The sequence below is a fragment of the Macrotis lagotis genome, chromosome 3 (genome assembly GCF_037893015.1).
Source record: "Macrotis lagotis isolate mMagLag1 chromosome 3, bilby.v1.9.chrom.fasta, whole genome shotgun sequence".
In the NCBI taxonomy this organism is placed as follows: Eukaryota; Metazoa; Chordata; class Mammalia; order Peramelemorphia; family Peramelidae; genus Macrotis; species Macrotis lagotis.
In genome coordinates, this window is record NC_133660.1 from 60,009,372 (window position 1) to 60,031,927 (window position 22,556).

General features: G+C 39.0%; 1 protein-coding gene and 1 pseudogene across 1 annotated transcript in view; one reads left to right on the top strand and one right to left on the bottom strand.

Moving 5' to 3' along the window:
* The window catches only part of LOC141517585 (TBC domain-containing protein kinase-like protein), a 130,826-nt gene that overhangs the window by 68,656 nt on the left and 39,614 nt on the right, over positions 1–22,556 (top strand). Inside the window, exon 5 of the mRNA XM_074228752.1 lies at positions 17,909–18,084. Within this exon, the coding sequence (XP_074084853.1) occupies positions 17,909–18,084 (176 nt within the window). The remainder of the gene's footprint in view (positions 1–17,908; positions 18,085–22,556) is intronic.
* LOC141517583 (ATP synthase F(1) complex subunit delta, mitochondrial pseudogene) lies at positions 1,623–2,036 on the bottom strand (annotated as a pseudogene).

A 22,556-nucleotide genomic window follows, 5' to 3' on the forward strand; every position in this document is an offset into this window, starting at 1 on the left:
ATATACAGGTTCAGTATTAAGTGAGACATTAAATTGTAGCTCAGTCTATATATATTCTGCCTAAGTAGATCTCATTCTATTATCTGCCACCCCAAAATTGACTCAGTTATGATAACATCACTTACATTATTGTTGGCAAAATTTTTAGGACTACAATAACTGTTCTCCAAAGTTTAATTTTCATTGCATTCTTTGTGTGTTTTAGATGTAGGTGAGAGGGGGGCGGAGACAAGATGGTGACAGGAGAAGACCTTCTCTTAGGTGCTCTCCATCAAAACTTATAAGCTAAGGACTCTAAATTTTCAAGAGACAGAGTCCACAGAGGGATGCAGTGAGGCAGTTCTCCAACCCAAGGTAACCTGGAAAAGAGCAGAAAAGCTCAGCTCCACGGGTCGGAGGGGTGGCCCGCCAGAGCAAGGAACTTCAGCCTCCCAGAGGCAGCTCCAGGGCCCTGGGAGCCGTGGCTCACAGCAGTGAGGGCAGTTTCCTGACCTACACCCCAGGGGAGCACAAGGCACAACTTGGGGGATCAGCGGGGGGACCTCTGCCAAAGCGAGCATGTGAAGCCCAGCCCTCAGGGCACACAGCGAGCATCCTGGTTGTGGCAGCCCAGATCCAGAAACAGGAAGCAAGCAGAGCCAGTAAGCAGGAACCCCCAGGGCATGAGTGCTGAGCCTAGGGAGGGGAGTGGAGAGAGACTGCCCAGCTCTGTCCTCTGCCCCTGGAACAGGACTCTGGGGCTCTGACCACATTCAGATCCTGATCACAGTCTAGGCCCCCCCATAGAATAGCAGGGCCCCCCCACCTCAGCCCCGTGCCAGAGGGGTGAGCTTGTGGTCATTCATAGACCAGGAGGGAAGACAGAGCTTCACACACTCAAAAGCTCAGGAAGCACCCCAAAACCAGGCACAGGCTAGAGAAATGACTAAGCAGAGAAAAAAAGAGGAACACCATTGAGAAATACTTTGCCTGTGATCCCAAGAAGGATCAAAACACTCAATCTGAAGATGAGGAAGTACAAGCTCCTGCATCTAAAGACTCCAAGAAAAACAGAAATTGGGCTCAGGCTATGATAGAGTTCAAAAAAGACTTTGAAAATCAAGTGAGGGAGATAGAAGAAAAAGTGGGAAAAGAAATAAGAGAGAGATGCAGGAAAAACATTAAAATGAAGTCAGCAGCTTAGTCACAGAGATCCAAAAAAATGCTGAAGAAAATAACATGCTAAAATCCAGCTTAGGTCAAATGGATAAAACAGTTCAAAAAGTTATTGAGGAGAAGAATGCTTTAAAAAGCAGAATTGGCCAGATGGAAAAAGAGATAAGAAAGCTCTCTGAGGAAAACATCCTTCAGACAAAGAATGGAACTGAGGGAGGTTGCTGATTTTTTTTTAAGTCCAGAACCTTGGAGGTTTTTAATCTGGGGGAGAGGCTTTGGGGATTTCCTGAAGGCAGTCATTCTCCTTTTTGGGTGGCTGTCGTGGAGCAGACCAGTCACACCATCTCTGGATGACTCCAAAGTTCCAGGTCCCTAGCTCATCATTCCAGCGCTTTCACAATAGCTTCATTGGCTTCTATCCGAATCTGAATCTTGGCCTGGGATGCCTCATCCGACACCCCTGACAATTATGAGTGTGCCTTTTCCAGGTTGGATTTGGCAGCCGACAGGTCCAGCATGTTCAGAGCCACAGCTTCTTCTGCCAGCAGCTGCACCAAGGAATCAGCATTCACAGTGACAGAACCACTGCTTATGAAATATTTAGTGGTAGTGCCATCCTCGGCATGCACAGTCACCACACCGGGCTTCAGCACCTGCAGGGTGGGGACTTGGGCAGCGAGGATCCCAAAAGCCCCGCTCTGGGTTGGGACATCCACCTGCTTCACATTGGCCTCATTGAAATACACCTGCATGGGGGAGGCGAAGGCGAAGGACATCTGGCCGGGGGCAGCCTCGGCATAGGTGCGGGCCAGAGGGGCTGGGGCCCGGGCTTGGTGCAGCAGGCGGAGGCCGCAGCGGCGGAACAGGGCGGTGGGCAGCATGGCGGCGGTGGCGCAGAGTCCAGGGAGCAGGAGCAGGCTGAGGGCTGCCGGGCCAAGGATGGAGAGGTGGGCCCGAGGTTGCTGATTTTATGAGAAATCAGGACACAATACTTCAAAACCCAAAAAATGGAAAATTAGAAGAAAATGTGAAACATCTCATTGAAAAAACAACTGATATTGAAAATAGATTTAAGAAAGATAATCTAAAAATTATTGGAATAACTGAGAGTCATGACCAGGAAAAGATCCTTGACATCATTTTCAAAGAATTACTACAGGAAAGTTGCCCCGATATCCTAGAAGCAGAGCGCAAAATAGAAATGGAGAGAATCCACCAATCTCCCCAAGAAAGAGATCCGAAAAAAACAACACCCAGGAATATTATGGCCAAGTTCCAGAACTCCCAAGTAAAAAAGAAAATATTACAAGCAGCCAGAAGGACACAATTCAAATATTGTGGAGCTGCAATCATGATCACACAGGACTTGGCAGCAACCACATTAAGGGCTCGTAGGGCTTGGAATATAATATACCGGAAGGCAAAGGAGCTTAGAATGCAACCGAGAATCAACTACCCAGCAAAACTGAATGTCCTCTTCCAGGGAAAAAGATGGACTTTCAATGAACCAGGGGAATTTCAAATGTTCCTGTTGGAATGGCCAGAGTTGAACAGAAGGTTTGATCTTCAAATACAGGATTCAGGTGAAGCATAGAGAGTGGAGGGGGAGGGGAAAATATGAGGGACTCAATGATGATGAATTACATGTGTTCCTGTATAGAAAAATGATACTGATAATACTTATCTCATTTAATTTACCTTCTCATTTAATAGAACAGGTAGAAGGAGCTTTTATAGATGAAGTACAGGAGAAAGTTGAATTTGAAGATATATTGTGGAGTAAAAATGGAGTCAATAGATAAAAGGGAAATGTAATGGGAAAAAGAAAAAGAAGAGGAGGAATAGGATAAGATATTCCATATAATATTTTTCTTTATTACAATGAGCTATTGCAATGTTATGGAAGGGGGGAAGGCAAGGGGCAATGAGGGAACATTTGCTCTCATCAGAGGTGGCTAGGAGAGGAAACAGCATATATATACTCAATGGGGTATAGACATCTGGAATAAGAAGGAGAGATGGGGGACAAGGGGAAGGGGGGGGTATGAGTGATGGAGGAGAGGATAGACCATAGGGGGAGAGTGGTCAGATATAACACATTTTCTTTTTTACTTCTTGCAAGGGGCTGGGATTGGATGGCCTGTCTGGGACCATAGGGCCAGGTGGATGCTGGGCCTAAGGGGTAGTATGTGGGCTCGGAGCCTCCTGTCCCCAGGGTCAGGGATCTGTCTGCTGCACCACTCAGCTACCCTACAGCAGAGTTGGTGTGAAAGGAGAGAGAAAATATTGTACATTATAGTGGAGAAGTACGAATGGAGCAAGTTGCGATCAGCAATGGCAACAGTGGAAAAATATGGAAGTAACTTTTGTGATGGACTTATAAAGAATGTGATCCACCCGCTACAGAGCTGGTGGTGTTGTAACACAGACTGAAGTGCAATTTCATTATTATTATTTTGGGGGTGTGGGTTGCTGGGCAAATGGGGCTGGGTGGCCTGCCTGGAGCCACACAGCTGGGTGATTGTTGGGTGTCTGGGGCCGGATTTTGACCCGGGTGCTCCTGGCCCAAGGGCCAGTGCTCTGTCCGCCACCCAACCACCCCTACTATTATTATTATCACTATTTTATTTTATATCTTTTTTTTTTTTTTTGGTTTTTGCTCCAGGGCCAGTGCTCCATCCACTGCACCACCTGGCTATACCTACAATTATTATTATTATTTTTCATTTATTTTCATTTAAATTTTTTTTTCTCTCCCCTTTACTTTATCATCCATGCGGGTCTATATTTTTTGGGGGGAGGGGGTTGTATGTTTACTCTTAAACAAGAATATTTTAGTAACGTATGAAAAACATTATTTGTACAAAATAAGAATAAATAAATGAATAAGAAATTTAAAAAAAAAAGGTGTAGGTTAGAATAGACAAAAAACAGAAGAGAACTTTCCAAATGAAGCATTCCATTAAAATGAATAGTTTCTATCTAAATTTTTTATCTTAACTCCTCTTAGGCTGTTCTTTTTCATCTTTGTGAAACATAAATACTTCCTATGTAAATGAATAGTTGGTTGCTGAAAAGAGTAGAAAAAGAACTTTCATGTCACAAGAAAGAATGAAACCAACTTGTGAAAAACCCAACTTCTCTTAGATAAAATGGGTAGGAAAGATAAAGACTGTTAAAAGGACTGGATAGAAACTTGCCCCCTTCAGATGAATGAACAGTTAAGGCCAGTATTTGAAAAAAAATAAGTGACTGAGGTAGTGATGGGTAGAAGACATCACTGTCCATCAGCCCAGTTGCAGATGACTTTAGTGTTTTAAAAGTCATAATTTATCAAAGTTGTAAATCAATTAATTACTTGGAAGACTATGGGAAGATTGAGAATTTGAGCGTTGATGCCTTTTGAGTTTTAACTCTTAAGGTAAAGATGAATTACCCTCTGATGTGAGAACTGATAGTATAAAATAGTATAAAATGATTGATCAGAAGAGCTGACAGCCTCCTGACCTAAGGAGTCAGGTTTTCTCTTTAACTGAATAAAAGGCTCCCAGGAAGTTCATTGATGGAGAGCTGAATCTTTTTGCTGTTTGAGCCCCTTGCCCTTCATTGCCTTCTAGGACTCTGGAAGGTGGATACTCTCAGAAGCATCTAGTTGCTTTCTATTTTAATAAGGAGACACAGGGGGAAGAAAGGTTTTGCATTTGTTTTGCTGTGAAAGGAAATTTGACTGTCTGAGAGATGACTTAATGTTATTTTGTCATTTTAGATATGACTGACTCTCTGTGTTCTCTGTTTGGGGGTTTTCTTGGCAGAGCTGCTAGTTGGCCATTTCCTTTCCAGCTTATTTTACAAATGAGAAACTGAGGCAGATAGGGTTAAGCAACCTGCCCTGGGATCACAGCTTATAGCTAGTAAGGATAGGTTTGAACTTAGGTCTTCCTGACTTCTGTCCTGGCACTGTATCCATTATGCCACCCTAGCTGCCCCTGGGTGATCATGCAGACTCCTGTTGAGTGAGAAGCTAGCTAGGCCTGCCTACAATTCCCAGGGAGCCTTCCTGACAATCTTTTCAGTCTCTGGCTTCAGGGAACTACTCCTTGCTAAGCTAACATAACACCTCTATGCATTGTAAAGGTTGTCTGTGAATAAAAAGAGCTTTTCATTACTTCTTCAGTTCAAGAATAGGAAAGGGGGCCGCTAGATGGCACAGTGGATAGCACACCGCCCAGGAGTCAGGAGAACCTGAGTGAAAATCTCACCTCAGACACTTAATAATCACCAAGCTGCGTGACCTTGGGCAAGCCACTTAATCCCATTGCCTTGCAAAAAAAAAAAAAAAAAACAATAGGAAAAGAGCTGCTTTGCCATCCCAGAGTGGAAGGCCCTGAAGAAACATCTAGGGGAAATTCATGTGCACCTATTGTTCTTGAAAGAAACTAGGTTATCAAGATTTGCAGTCCAGAACTGTGAGTTTCCCTGAGAACATGAGTTTTTCTGCTTTTTTTTTGCTTTGGTTTGTAAGTGTGCCATCTGTCTTCTACAGACACTATGCAGATTGGTGAGAGAGTGTGACCTATGTGTTGAGATGGATTGTGATATGTTGATTTGGGTTTTTTTAAATTTGGGATTAAGATTTTTGTTTGATACATTAAAGTTGAAAATTAATTTGTGTAAATGGGAAGTGGTTCACTAAAATGGCTAATAGTAAAACCGTATCTTTCACTACCACTCCAGACACACCCACACACACTCTCCCTCTTTTCTCTCTCTCTCTCTCTCTCTCTCTCTCTCTCTCTCTCTCTCTCTCTCTCTCTCTCTCTCTCTCTCTCTTCCTTCTAGGGCCCTGAGAAACTCTAGGTCCTAGCCGCATGGCAGTGGCTATTCTCTAGGAACCCCAGAGCTGCCACTATGAGGGTGCTTTAAGACTGTGCCAAAGAGTTTGGAGGAGTGGTTTGCCCACATTCTGCAAGCTCTCTTTGAATATATACTCACATTTCATAGTCATTCACTGGTTCTTTTTTTATCTACATGTAAGAGTCATTTGCATCTTCCTCTTTTACCTTATCTATTGTTACTGTACATGGTTTCCCCATGCCAAATCCCAGGTCTTGCATTTTGCTCATTAAGACACACCTAATACTTATTGTTTTTAGTGTTGTGTGTTCTCTTTTTAGAATTGACCAACTAATAGTGTTCTATAGAACTGAAGTTTGATTTTTGTTTTTGTTTTTTTAAGCTTTGACTGATCCAGAGCTCTGTAATTATCTGCATTTAAAACAGCTGCCTTATGATAGAAAAACAACTTTAAAAAAATTTACCCCATGCCTGAGATACAACATTAGAGTAGCTTCTCTTCCACCGTGTATGTAAATGAAAGTTGTGTCTCTATGGACTTGAGTCCATGACTAAGGAAGCATTTTTGACCTACAACAGCCATCTTTTTTAGTAAGTCTAATCTTAAATTCCGCCCCCCCTTTAAAAAAAAAACAAAAAAGTTACTTTGACTAACAGAGTACTATAATGAGCCAAACAAAATGACTCACCCTAGAATATTTATGTAAGATAAATTAGAGAATCTGTGGTTCCATACTGGTTTGGAAGAACTTGTGTAGTCATCTTGTCCCAACTCCCTCCTTTTAGAGAGGAAGAAATGAGACCCCAGTGAGGTTGTGACTTGTCCAAGTCAGTCAACTAGTATTTAATAAGAATCTACTCTTGCCCAGCACCATGCTCTCAACAGCAGAATCCAAATTCAAACTGGAGCCCCGTGACTAAATTCAAGTACTCTTTCCAATGAACAACACTGACTTTCTTACAACGATAGTATTTCTGGAATTAAAGGGAAATTGCAGAAATTTTTTAACCCCCTATTTATTTGAACTAGACAATCCTATCTTAAATGTGTCAGAATTCAGAAGACAAGAAAAATGAGCACAAGTTTCAACTGTTGAGAAAGATTTCAGTCAGACCTTAGGAAGAACTCTGAAGATAAATTTTGAGGTATGATAGCTACTGGTTATAGAACCTTTTATGGAGAGTTTTTTCAGTCAATCAAAAAGTATTTACAATAAGCACTATATGGCAGAGTCTGAAGATACCAAAACAAACCTATCCTCAAGAAGTTAACAGTCTTTTTTTTTAGTTATTTTATTTTTCTAATTTCATGCAAAGATTTAACATTCATCCATTTGCAAGTTGAGGAGTTTCACATTTTTCTGCCTGGTTTACATCCTAATGAAGAAAACCATATGGACATTTTGGGGCATTTACAGGATAGATGCATTTAAAAGTAGATACACAATTATATGAGAGGGAAAGATACTAGCAATTGAAAGGTCTTTAAAAGTCCTACACAAGGTGGGACTAGAGCTTCATCTTGAAGGAATCTGGGGAAACCAAGTATAGATGAGGAGAGAGAGTATGCTGGCCATGAAGGATGACCAGGCCCAAGGCATAGAATTGGGAACTGGAGCTTCATGTGTGAGAAATGTCAGTGTAATTGTATTTTAGGATACTTGGAGTAATGTGTAATGAAGGGACCAGGTTCTAAAGAGCCTTAAATACCTAATAGAAGACTTAATACAGGGTGTCCCAAAACTTATAAGGTAGTTTGAAGTTTTAATAATTTTGGGACAACCAGTATTCAGTCCTAGAGGTAATAATGAGCCACTAAAGTTTTTTGGGCTTCTAGATGGCACAGTGGATAGAGTCAGGAGGTCTCAGGTTCAAATCAGACCTCAAACACTTACTAGCTGGGTGACTCTGAGCAAATCATTTAACCTTGTGAGTCCTGGTTCCTCATCTGCACAATCAGCTGAAGAAGGAAATAGAAAGCCACTCTAAAATATCTGCCAAGAAAGCCCCAAATTGGATCATACATCTGAAAGGATTCAACAACAAAACTGGATTTAGGGATCATTTGTGGGGGGTTAATGTCATTAGACATGTGATTTAGAAAAATTATTTTGGCAGATTTTGTGGAAATCAGATTGGGATGGAAAATTAGGAGGCTCTTGGACAACTCTGAACAAATGGCAATGAAAGTTTGGACCAAGAGAGATTTATAAGTAGAAATAGACTGAATGCAAGGAAGTAGTTTCAAAAACATTTGGCAACGGATTTAACATCCAAAGGATGAAGATGCAGGAGAGAGAAGAACCACTTCACTGATTCTTAAACAAGACACTTTTCCTCCCAAAAACCTGTGTTTTCTTGTTCCTCATGGCAGGAACTCTCTTCCTCATCTGTGACTCCTGGCTTCTTTCAAGTCTCAGCTAAAATCCCACTTTCTACAACAAAGTCTCCCTTAATGCTTGAGCCTGAGGCTACCCCCCGATTTATCCTGGACTTATCCTGTTTTTACATTAATTGACTGCATGTTATATTCCCTATTATTATAATACTGCTCTTTTCTTTTTTAGTCCCCAGAACATATTACCGTTCTTACTAGTACATAGTAGGTATAAGTAATGCTTGTTGAGTTGATTTGTCTGGAGTTCACCCCTATATTCTGAATACCAGTCTTGTGTTCACGCTTCTCAGCTCTTGATGAAGTAAGTGTACCAATATGGTCTTGCTAAAACTTTCCTTCACATTCTTGAGAACTATGTCAGAGCCACTCTCCCCAACAAAAGGTTTATTTTTATGTTAAGCTTATCCTTTTCAGTTAAAATTCTTACCTTGATGCATGCAGATTCATTACAGTGCTAGAGCTGTAATTCCAGGGTCACATCTATATCAGTAACCCTGATGACCTTACAGTGTGAATATAGCTCTACAGTGAGAGAAGTGGAATGATGAGAATCCTGAGCCAATCTAACTTCTATTTGTATAGGCCCCAACCATGCTTTGTATTAGAATCACAGCCCAAACTGCTAATTAAAAGTTGTGCCAAGGTCACCCCCAAGCATTGGCCTATGTACAAAAGTATCCATTAATTTGAAACTCCAATCAAACCACAGGGAAAAGGTCTCTCCATGATATAAAATGGTGTAAAAGAAGAAATAACTGTGGTTTATTGTTATTTGAAATAAAATTTATACAGTGAGAAACAAGAGAGTTTTCTCCAAATTTCTAATAAAAGAAAGGAAGGCAAGATTCTGTAGTTTTAACTTATAGAAGCATTTCCTTAATAAATCAAAGTAAGATAATTTGCCCCAAATCTACATTAACATTCTCAAAGGAAAAGGAATGTACTGTATTACAGTTGCCTACTAATAAAAACTCAAAACTTATGAATTTGTCAATAATTGCTCACTTCTTCAAGTAAATGTCCTTCAATTGGGGAATGGCTTAGCAAATTGTGGTATATGTATGTCATGGAACACTATTGTTCTATTAGAAACCAGGAGGGATGGGAATTCAGGGAAGCCTGGAGGGATTTGCATGAACTGATGCTGAGTGAGATGAGCAGAACCAGAAACACACTGTACACCGTAATAGCAACATGGGGATGATGATGATGATGATAAACCTTGATGGACTTGCTCTTCCTTCAGTGCAACAATCAGGGACAATTTGGGACTGTCTGCAATGGAGAATACCATCTGTATCCAGATAAAGAGCCGTGGAGTTTGAACAAAGTTCAAGGACCTTTCCCTTTAATTTAGAAAAAAACAGGTATCTTATTGTCTGATCTTGTTATCTCTTAGACTTTTTGTCTCTTCCTTAAGGATATTATTTCTCATCACACTCAATTTGGATCAATGTACAACATGGAAACAAATTAAAGACTGACAGATTGCTTTCTGTGGGCGGGAGGGAAGTAAGATGGGGGAATCAAATAATATCTTTAATAAAAAATAAAATAAAGAAATAAAGAAATAGAAGTTAAGGTGATGCAGTGCAAAGAACTCAGGAGTTGGAGCCAGGAAGACTGGAGATCAAATTCAACTTCTGATTTCCTTTGTTACCCTTGGTAAGACATTTAGTCTTCCTCAGCCTCAGTTTCCTCATTTGTAAAATGGAGATAATGCTAGCTCCCACAGTTGTCATGAGGATAAAATGTTATATACAAAGGACTTTGCAAACTTTAAAAGTTACATAAAAGGTATTATTATTTTAAAAAATTGTTTATTTCTTACATGGCAATAATCCTGAGCTCAAGAAACTCCTCACTTCCATTAGATTTGATTTTAACCTCCGCTAAGATATCTTTATTCAGTCATCTAAGTTATTAGATAGCAGAGGCTTTTAGCCAAATCTTTTTTCTTTTCTTGTCTCTACCTCTCCCCTGGACCAAACACTCCTGCCGCCAAAGGGTCATGAAACCAACTACTAAAAGCAGTGAAGGGAAATCAAAACGACTCCATTTTTTCCTTCATAATTGTGTGACCTACCCTGAAAGCCAGAGAATAATTCTAGTGAGAGATTGCAGCTTAATGGAATACTAGATGGAAGCTCTGATTATGGGGCCTCCTGATGCCAGAGCACTTTCATCTTCTGCAGCTCAGATTTTAATTTCAGAATACCTAAGTAGCGTTAACTCCTAATATTAAAAAAATTTAAACTCCTAATGCCAGTTTTTTTTTATTAAGAGCCATAAACCCATAAGGCTTAACAAGCACCATTTCTATTTAAAAGTTAATGGGGTGAGAAGAACAAGTGCCCTAACAGCAAGGAATTTAGGGTGTAGTCAAGGAAACCCAGAAGATGAGAGCTGGCTTCACACTGCAGCTCAAATCATTTTTTTTTTCAGGATGCTTAGTAAGCGATTTGCATGGAACTTAGTCCCACCTGACTTCAATTTCTAAAGTAGAACTCCACAATGGAATTGGAGAAACCAGAGAGAAGGGGTTAACTAGGGTCACTGGCAGCTGGCCGGGAAAGGCTTGAAAACTGATTAAACTGTTCTAAAAAGCATTTCCTATTGATACTTGGTTTTCTCCAGCTAATTTGTTCCCTTTCAAAAAAAAAGCAAAGAAAAATTTGTTTTTAGTCATTTTTGTTTATTAGCTTTAGGTGGGGTTGTTGTCTTGTGGCAGATGCAAAGAATCTTAAACCCTGCTAAATAGTCCAAGAAATAAAAGAAAAACTTTCCATTTGATTTAGTCTGATATCTTTTAATGGTTTTTCTGTTATTTTTGAGATCCCTGATACTGACATAATTTCTACCTCCTAGGTATTTGCACAAACCAAAAGATCTTATTTTTATGTCCAATATTTTTCTTACCATTTATTGGTTTTTAAATCCTTAATTCATTTCAATCTAGCCCTTTTTTTAATCACTTTTAGCTTTTAATTGGTCTATATTGCAATTACAATTGCAATTACAATTATTGCAATTACAAGTGATTTCCTTTAATTAGTGTGTATACACATATGTATATGTTATATATATATATATATATGTATTTACACACACACACACACACACACACATATTGAGTTCTGGTACAATTTCTCCATATCACCTGAAGCATAATTTAATGGCATAGAAATGCTTAGACCTAAAGAAAAGTAAACTATACTTAAGAGAATTGTATTAAGGCCATGAAGTACATTCTCTTGGAAGCTTCTGCCTAATTTCCTCCAGGCTTATGTTGTCATTTTAATTCCAAGTCTGCAATAGAGCTGAAGGGATGCTTCTTTCTAGCATATACAAATTAGAAGAAAAACAAAAGTAGGAGAAATGGAGGTGATAAGACAAATGGAAATTGTTAGTTCATTTCAGAATGTGTCTCCATGTTCTGTGTGGATTAACAACTCAGGAATGTATTTCCACTGCATCCCTGATAAGTTGTTACCTTTTTAAATAATATGGAGGTAAAGGGTTACTTATTTTTATTTTTAAGATGTTAGGGAAATTTAAACATTATAGTTGAATAATTCTGCTTCTTTTAGGTGTGTGGGGAGTGAGAACAGAATTTGTTTTTTTTAAACGTTTTATTTATTTTGAGTTTTACAATTTTTCCCCTAATCTTACTTCTCTCCCCCCCACCCCCCACAAAAGGTATTTGCCAGGCTTTACATTGTTTCCATGGTATACATTGATCCAAATTGAATGTAATGAGAGAGAAATCATATCCTTAAGGAAGAAACATAAAGTATAAGAGATAGCAAAATCAGACAATAAGATATCAGTTTTTTTCTAAATTAAAAGTAATAGTCCTTGGTCTTTGTTCAAACTCCACAGTTCTTTCTCAGGATACAGATAGTATTCTCCATTGCAGAGAGCCCCAAATTGTCCCTGACTGTTGCACTGATGGACTGAGCGAATCCAACAAGTTTCATCATTGCCCCCATGTTGCTGTTAGGGTGTACAGTGTTTTTCTGGTTCTGCTCATCTCACTCAACATCAGTTCATGCAAATCCCTCCAGGCTTCCCTGAATTCCCATCCCTCCTGGTTTCTAATAGAACAATAGTATTCCATGACATACATACATATACCACAGTTTGCTAAGCCATTCCCCAAGTGAAGGACATTTACTTGATGGGAACAGAATTTCTTGACCAAATTACACACCCATCTGTCAAGTGGCACCAGTTTCAATAGCCATGACCCTTTCTGACTAGTAAATAATATTAATGAACATTTGTAGGAAAATTCATTCTACCCTGGGGATTCAAAGAAAGTCAGTATTTTAGTGAATTTAGTTTAGATTTTGTAGGTTTGTGGCTAGGGTTGGAGTCAGGCCTCACTTCTTCCCAACCTGCAATGGTTATGGCTCTGCCTCATTCTCCTTCCTTCTCTGTTGCAAATAAATGGAGAACCTTTGGCCCTTATTTCCAGTCCTGCACTTCTATAGTGGTGCTATATGTGTATTCATTGGCAGATTCTTTCCCCTAGGAAAGAAGATGGTTGGTGCCTCCTGCCATAATAGGGAACTTCCAGTACTTTACTGAAAAGAGTTTATCCTTTTCTTCACTCCTAACCCACCACTACCACCCACTTCAAAGGATAAAGGAATAGGCTAAGAAATCTCAAAGAATAGTCTATTAATTAAGCAAAACTTAAGGTGTACAACACATGAAAATTGTATGAGAATGAAAATGAAAAAAAAAATTCTGACAAATACTCTGAACCTCACAGTCATTATACATTTCTAAATAGAATAGATTCTACCAGATTTCATCTTTAATTTCCTTCTGTGTGATTTCCCCTGCTTCAAGAGAATTTTTCAGACACTTATAAATAGAAAGACATTTATGTAGCAATATCACCTGATCCCTATATTATTTTGCTTTTTTTATCTTTAAAAGTATCTGCTTATTTTTCACCTGTTTATTTGAAAAATGTTTCACTTGACAAACCTAGTCTTTATTCACATGAAGGGAGTATTTGTTATTATAGTTCTTTCATTTCTAATTCTTTTTAGCCCCATTTGGATTTTTTGATCAAGATACTGGAGTGGTTTGCCATGTCCCCAGGTCATTTTACAAATGAGGAAACTGAGGCAAATAGGGTTAGGTGACTGACCGAAGAGCCACACAGACAGTAAGTGTCTGAGACCAAATTTGAACTCACAAAGACAAGTTTTCCTGTCTTCAGAACTGGTGCTTTATTGACTGCCCCCATTTTACTATCCAAAGGGAGGATCAGAAAGAACAAGATTCCATTTCTTGTGACTTGTGCTGAAACTTGAAAATAGGCAGAATGAGTTATAGAAAAGGGTTTGTATAGTATAGAGAGTATAATATCATAGGAAGGGATTTTAGAGCTCATCTAGACCAAGGATTCTTATCCTAAGGTCTGTGATCTTAGGGGGAAAAATTACATTTTTTTCACTGACATCAAATTGAAATTTTGCATTTCCTTGAACTATTTAAAAACATTATTTTTATAAGTCTATAGGCTTCACCAGACTACCAACATAAAAAGGGTTAAGAATCCATGGATCATAGAGTTAACAGGCTAAGAAAATATTCTATCTGTCAGATCCAAGGAAAGGGTAGAAATTTCTGACCAAGCAAGAAATAGAGTATATTATAAATTGCAAAATGGATGATTTTGATTATATAAATTAAAAAGATTTTGCACTGATAAAACCAATGCTTCAGGGTTTACAAGAAAAACAGAAAGCTGAAAAACAATTTTTCACACCTAGGGGTTCTGATAAAGGTCTCATTTCTAAAATATATAGAGAACTGCATGAAATTTATAAGGTTACAAGTCACTCTCCAGATAACAGAAAAGGAAAACAATCAATGTAGGAGAAGTTGTGGGAGGATTGGGACATTAGTGCATTGTTGGTGGAGACATGAATGGATCCAACCATTCTGGAGAGTAATATGGAACTATATCTAAAGAGTAATAAAACTGTTCATACCCTTTGACCTAGCAATTCCAATATTAAATTTATATCCAGAAGAAATCATAAAAAATGGGAAAAGTCCCAACATGTTCCAAAATATTCATAGCAGAAAATTGGAAATTGAGGGGATATCCATCAATTGGGAAATAACTGAAGAAGTTATGGTATATGAATGTTATGGAGTACTATTTTTCTATAAACCATAGTGGGACTCTAGAGAAACATGGATGGAAATATAGGATTTGAAAGGGAGCAGAACCAAGAGAACATGTACACAGTATAGTGAGATGATCAATCCTGATGGATGCAGCTGCTCTCAGCAGTTCAGAGAGCTAGGACAACCCTATTAGATTAGCTATGGACAATGCTATCTCCATCCAGAGGAAGAAAAACAAAACAAAACAGAGCAAAACAAAACCTTTCAGAATCTGAATGAACACTACATTCACTTTTTTAAAAATTTCCCTTTATGTTTTTCTTTCCTATCTCTTGGTTTTCTTTCTTTTCCCTTAGTCCTATTTCCTCATGACTAATCTGTAGACATGCTAAACATGTGTGTATGTACAATATTCACCTGTTTGCCACTGAAGGGAAAGGGATGGGGGTGTGTGGGGGTGGAAAGAAATCGTCTAATTTTAAAATATGTATATATACATGGATGAATGTTGTAAAGCTTTCATAACATGTAACAAAAAATAAAATAGCATTAAAAAATAAAGAATCCATGGTGTAAAGCAGGGCTCTCCAATGTTAATAATTAAAACTTTTTATTGAAAGAAAAGACAATATATTTTGATTTGCCATTTTAGTGAGAGCTCTGAGGTAGCTCAGCTTCATTTACTAAAGCATTTAGTCAACCCACAGGTGCTGCATAAAATTACACTGCCGGGCAGCATTTTGGACAGCCCTGGTGTAGAGGATAAAAATAGAGTCAAATGAAAGGAAACTTCTCCTCTAGACTAACACCTCCATTTTACAGATAACAGGTCACACAGGTATCAAGGAAGCAATCTCAAATTCTTAGACTCAGAATGGTTTCTCTATTAACTCTCATTGCAATCTAAAAGCCAATGGGGTGAGTCTTATTCCACAACTATTTATTAAACCATCCTCTATTGTATTTTCTATTTCTTAAACCATCCTCTATTGTATTTAGCATGGTCTCTTCCACAGAGCAGAAACTGTATAAATATGTGAATGAGGAAATGAATATGTGAAAGAGCAGTCTTGTTGTTTTTCCTCCAAGTACATTAGTGTATAAAGCTATTTAGGATGAATAATTCTAAATCTAGAGTTCTAATCTCCATATGCACTAATCATATCCTATATTAAATTATAAATGTTTACTGCCAGGCTATTTGGTCTGGAGTTTAATAGCTTAATTAAATTCAATAAGCACAAATTAAGTACTTTGTACATAAAGTACGCCATAAAGCTTTGTACAAAGCTTTATGCTGGACATTGCTGATAAAGAGGAAAGGAGATACCTTTCCCTTTCCCCACAGGAATTTACTATCTAATTTTGAAGGGAAAATATGGACAAATGACTATGAAACAAGGGAGAATGCAGGTTTTGCAGAGAGGAGCAGGGACTACTTAAGAAGCTTAATGTACCTTGAACCACCTTGAGGTAGACTTTAAAAGGCAAGAATCTGGCCACAGACACCAGCTGTGTAACTTAACTCTGATTGCCTTCCCCCTCCAAAATCACCAAAAAAAAACCCCAAAGAAATAAGCTTGGAAAAGGACATTTGTGTCACACAGGGGAGAGTCTTGAATGATAAGAAAAAGAATTTGTGCATTCAAAGCTGAATGTGTGACATGAAAAGTAATATAACATGGTATAATATGATATATAATATGATGATGTGATGATTAATATTATGTATAAAATGCCATATGATATAGTTAATATAATATAAAATGGGCAACTAAGTCTTGCAATGGTCTTGGAATCAGAAAGACTCATCATCTTGAGTTCAAATGTGACTTCAGAAACTTATTAGCTCTGTGACCCTGGGCAAGTCACTCAACCCTGTCTGCCTCAGTGCCTCATCTGGAAGATGAGCTGGGAAAGGAAATGGCAATCAAGAAAATCCCAAATGGGGTCACAAAGAGACAAACACAACTTGAAGAACTAGACCTTGGGGATCAAGTAAAGGATTTTTCAGTAGAACAATGTGAATCCAAAAGAAGGTAACTGTGGGACAAATGTGACGATAGATTGAAAAAGGAATAGACCAAAGAACAACAATTAGAGATTAATGATAGTCTCTAAGAATGCAAAATGAAGACCTGAATCAGGATTACAACAGTGGGAAGGAAAAGAAAAGAATGCCAGAAATATTACAAAGGAGAATAGACACAGTTAGCAACAGACTAATTTCATATGGGGAGAGAGGTTAAGGAACTGTGTCCCCAAGGTGGCAAACCTGGACAACTGGGAGAATGATGAGCCTAACAACAGAAGGAAAGACATAAAGGGAGGGCCAGCTTTTGGCAAGGAATGAGATAAATGACAGTTGAGATCTTTTCTAATTCCAAAAATTCTATCTTGTTGAGAGCTACTGGTGATGCTAAGGATACTTTACTGGGCTGCTATAAGCAAGACAGAATAGAAGGTAAGGGGGTAACAAAGGACCCTGAGAGGAAAAAGCCAAAGGGAAAAAACAGGGTGAAAGAAAGAGAAAGGCATGTAGGAGTATCCTTTGAGAATGTCCCCAACTTCTCATATTTGAATTCCACCCAGTATCCACCAGAACATGGTTATGGGAGGATGTGCCAGTAGCATGAAAATTTAAGACTTACACTAGTAGTTGATTAAGACAATATATCAAATTTCAAACAGCTCCAACTGGAATTTGGGTATCATAGGTAAGGAGGCTTGATTGAAAGACTATATAACAACTCTTACTGACATAAGTCAAAACAAATAAGGTATCAACAACCTCCTTTGTACTAAAAACACCACTAGAATGTGAGTGGTATCCCCAAGATCTAATAAATATGTCCTTTTTATTTCCAAATGTGTCAGAGGAGAGTACTAGAAGGGGAATGAGTAAAGACCCAGGTTCAAATGCTGACATTAGCAATGGGCAAGATCGATGACTTCTCTGATCCTCTTTTCCTCACTGGAAAAAAGAGGTTCCAAAGATTGTTGTAATGATCAAATGTGTATGTAAAAAATGCTTTGTAAATATTGGCAACTGATTACCTTCTACCTTCCCTCCAGGTGCTTTCCACCCACAAACTTACCATAAACATAGGCACCCATTTAAGACTAACAGATTTAATATGTTTAAATACTCATTTGGTGTCTTATTTAAATCTGGAGTGAGAACATTAGCCTCTCCTATCAGTGCCATTTTATTTCATATTCACTTCTCATGAAACAAAACAAGATACAGATTGCAACCTGATTTTTCAACTTGTCTTTCCTTGTTTTTATTATGTTTTTCCCCCTAGAGCTAATTTTGTTTTTCTTCTATATATTTTCTAGTCCAGAGAATCTATCCAACTGAACGACCTGAAGTCAGAGGTGTCACCACGGATTTCAGCAGAGGATCTGATTGACCTATGTGAGCTGACCGGCACAGGCCATTTCAAAACACCTACCAAAAAAACAAAATCCAGTAAACCCAAGCTGCTAGTGGTTGATATTCGAAACACAGAAGAGTATCCTTTAATCTTGATCAAGGGCTGCTCTCCCTAACATGGCTTCCTTTTCTGTTGAAGGAGGGCATGACTAGAATGAGAAATGTTTTGGAAAATCCAGAAGGCCCCTTCTGGAAAGGGTACAACCTATACTAGGTATATCTCTCTCCTCCTCCTCCTCCTGCTCCTCCTCCTCTCCTTCTCCCCTCCTTCTCTCCCCCCTCCTCTCTCTACTGTCTCTGTCTCTGTCTCTGTCTCTCTCTCTCTCTCTCTCTCTCTCTCTCTCTCTCTCTCTCTCTCTCCCTCCTTCCTCTTCAGTTGTAGGATTCAGTGATTTTTAATAATACATTGACCTCTCAAAAAAATGTCAGAATAGAAATGCCTTCAGATACATTTTCACAAAAATACTGCAGTAAATCTTTATACATTCTCTTCATCTGAGAATATTGGGATAAGAAACATGCTTCAGTTTTCCTTTTTAGAGTACCTATTAGATGTTTGGGAGAAAGGGGGGGACAGCACTTTCTGGGTCACAGGGCACTCAGTTGGAACAGGCCAGCCATGTTTTCCAGAAAATGAGCTTGGGATTGCAGGCTGAGGGGTAGCACTAACCATATCCTATGCTCTTGGAATCAGGCTGCAGAAGAGGGATGTGTGACTAGGTAATGAAGCAGCTTATCTCTTGTGATGATCCTGCAAACCTCATTCTGAGAAAACTTAGCCATTTTCATTGAAAAATATAAACAAAATAATTCTCAATGTCCATTCATTTTTCCTAAAATATATATGTATATTTTTCATGGATTCTCAGGAAGTTAGTCCTAATGTCAGGGATGAAATGGGAAGGAGCCAAAAAAAAATCTTAAGGTCTTTCAACTGCCAAGGAATGCAATTTTGTTTTAATGATTTCCCTACTGCGATATTCTAAAATGAAATATAGCTTCAGAGAATCCAAGTTACAGGTAAGCCTTGTTTCTTCCTGATCATCCTGTCTTTGTGTCCATGCATGCAACAACCATCTTTCAGAGAGGCAAATTCAGGCTTGAAAAATTTCCAGTCAGAGTTGTCCATTGGGCTGCCTCGGGATGAGGTGGGGCTTCCCTTTCATTGGTTGCCTTGAAATGAAATCTGATGGCCCAGTAGATTTTAGAAGGATTTTTTTTTTTCAGGTAGACAGTCTTTGAACTTATGAGCATCTTCCTGTCAATCTTCCCCATAAACAAAAAAAATTGTCAACTCAAAGTTTTTCCTTTAGTTTTACAAAGGGAAAAAAATAGACCTATAAAAACTGAGAAAAGATGAAAATGAGCAAGTGAGCAAAGAGTGTGGAGTTGTATTGTAGTTGTTATCTTAATATGGGATTTCATCAGTTACTGTGGTTTTACTCATCCACAAATATAGATTTTCAACTATTCTATAATTTCCATTCTTAGAGAGTTTCATGGGTATATTGAAAGGTTAGGAGATTTCTAAAACCACATGGCCAGTCTGTGTTAGAGGAGGAAGACAAACTTGAATCAAAGGTTGAAGTTGATCTGAAGTTTATCTTTATTCACTGTGTTCCATTACTTCTAGTACAGAGGATGCAAGAGATAAAATAAAGAACTCAGGCCAGTGCACTTAAGGTATTTACTCAGTTTCAGAGACATGCTTAAAATGGAGTTTTTATTTTCTTTTCCCCAGCATCCAATCAATTAAAATGAGAAGAATAACAAAATAATTAAGGAATGAAAGGATCAGTTTATAAGGAAAGCTAAAAGGTGCAAAATAAATCTTCCATAATGTAATATTATCTAGGGGAAAACTGTAACAAATTGGTGTCAAAGGGAAAGAAGCTATTTGCAGAGCAGTATGGTGAGGAGACCACAGGAAGAATTTTCCCAGAAAGTATGACTTGGAAGGATCTGTCAGGCCCAGAGTTCTGTGTTCTGTGACCCCAGCTTAAATGGCTTATCAAGGTCACCCAGATAATAAACAGACTAGAACTCAGGTCTACTGGCTTTTCATCTGTGACTCTTTCTGCTCTGCCTCACCTGACTCATAACCCCAGGTGGACATCAATGGTTCTTGGGCTCACTAAGTCCCTCAACCTTTTACTTTCTCCTTGTTCCTTGGTAGACAGATCCCAGCTCTGGGGGTAGCAAATACACAGCCCTGAAGACTGTTTTGGGGTTGTTTTTTTCCCCCTTTGAGCCCAGGAAGGGGATAGCCAGAATCCTCCTTATTCTTTTGTTCTTGCTTTTTCCTTTGAATTCCCAGTGCCTTGTAAGAACATGATAGATGATTTGTTGATTGACTGACCAGAAATACTCCACCTCTTTACTCACTATTAAAATATGAATACTCTTGGGAATGATAACACATTCAGCCTCATTAATCATTTATAATATCATTCAAATGAATTTATCTGACCTTTCTCCAGAAAGGTTTGGTAAGAGAAGCAGCATGATATTGGACACAAAACCCACATCAAACACTTCCTATCTAAATGAGCTTGGTCAAATCACTTCATGTCCCTGGGCTTCAGGGATTAGATAGCAAATGAAGGGGGTCCAATGAAATGGTCTCTGAGGTTCCCTCCCAGCTCTAAATCTGTGATCCTGAAGTGGGGTAGAAGAGGCTTGAGAAGGACAGACCAGGGGCAGCCCTTCTCCCAAGACCTTTGAAATGCTTTAGCCCCCCACTTCCCTGCTCTGACTCTACCCGCTCTCCATGCACTGAAGCTTGACTGCCCTAGACTGACCTCCAGTACCTGTATGAGGGGCACAAAAAGACTTGGTGAAGGTTTAAGCTATTAAAGCTCTCAAAGCCAGGCTTTTGGAACACCTTGTGTTTATTCAGAGGGAGCAGCCCTTCTCCAGGCTTCCAGACATACAAGGAAGCAAATGAGTCTTGTCCTGTTTTGAAGTGAGGAAAACTGAGAGTGCTGGTGAGTCACTATTCTTTAATTAAGTGGGGGAGGGAAGCTATTATTATGGATTTTGGGGACATGCCTCTTCCCCTAAGCTATACATTATTTCAATTGCCTTAATCTTTTCTATCTCTTTTGCTATATTTCTGCCACAAGTAATTCAGGTTATTTTTTTTGAGGGGGAACCACCTTAAATTGAGGATGACAGAGGATGAAGTATAGGTGGCCTCCCAGAGGCCCATCAGATTTTGATATTGGTTAACACCTGTCCCAGAGCTCATGGAAGTAATGTTTAGAGAGCACTAAGAGTGTCCATTGAAAATAGGACCTTTTGATGAGACAGTGACAACCTTTAGAGCTTGATCTTAATAAAGACAAACAGAATTAAACTAATATGTGTTAACCTCCAGAGTTTGGACTGAATAAAGGCAAATAGAATTAAGCCTACATGTGTTAAACTTCCAGAGTTTGTCTTAATAAGGAACAAATGGAATTAGGTTGATATACATGTTTATTCATTCTCAGGCTTGTGGTTCTGCATGCATGGGGCCTAGTTTGGAACAAGGAACTGGACCCAAGGAAGGATTTTGGAGAAGCACCCCTCTAGAATTGAAGCAAAGAGTAAGGAGGGATCAGAACTAATAATTCTACCAAGGGAGTGACCTTTAATTCCTAGGATGTTGCTTCTTGTTACATCTTTTAAGGGCTGAGAGGGACTATCAGGAATTACATTAGTTCAGTAGGAGTGCCCCCTCCTCAGTTATGCAAAGACCTCCACCTAGTATGGGACTCTTCCCCTCCCAGGATAACTGTCCCCTTGTATTGAAACAATGGGAAGATTTATATTAGTTATGAGAAAACAAAATTTATTGGAGAAACTGCTATTAAGAGAACAGGAAGGGCAGCTAGGTGGCACAGTGGACAGAGCACTGACCCTGTTGTCAGGAAGACCCAAGTTTAAATCCAACCTCAGACACTTAATAATTACCTAGCTGTGTGACCTTGGGCAAGTCACTTAAACCCAGTGCCCTGCAAACCCCCCCCAAAAGAGAGAGAGAGAGAGAGAGAGAGAGAGAGAGAGAGAGAGAGAGAGAGAGAGAGAGAGAGGAGGAGGAGGAGGAAAAAAAGAAAAGTTCTGCTCAAACTCTCACTCTTCCTCAATTGCCTTCTTATCCTTTAACAAATAGATGAAAAATAATAGAATGAAAGGATCACAGTGAAGTTTGTAATAACATTGACATAGAATTTGAGAACCAGTTTTTTTCCTTCTGCATGCCCTGTACTTATTGTATGATATTCTTGATAAACATAGGCAACCAGGTGGCACGATGGATGGAAACAAGAAGACCTGTGTTCAGATTTGTTTTCAGACATTTGCTCACTGTGTCCATGGGCTAGTCATTTAACACTTGTTTACCTCAATTTCCTCAACTGTAAAATGTGGATAATACTAGTACCTACTTGCCTGCCAGGGTTATTGTTAGGACTGAATGAGATGATATTGCTAGAGCACCTAGCTGCGTATTCTATTATTATACTATTACATCTGAAGCCATGAAGATCTTGATTTTCCTTTTCAGCT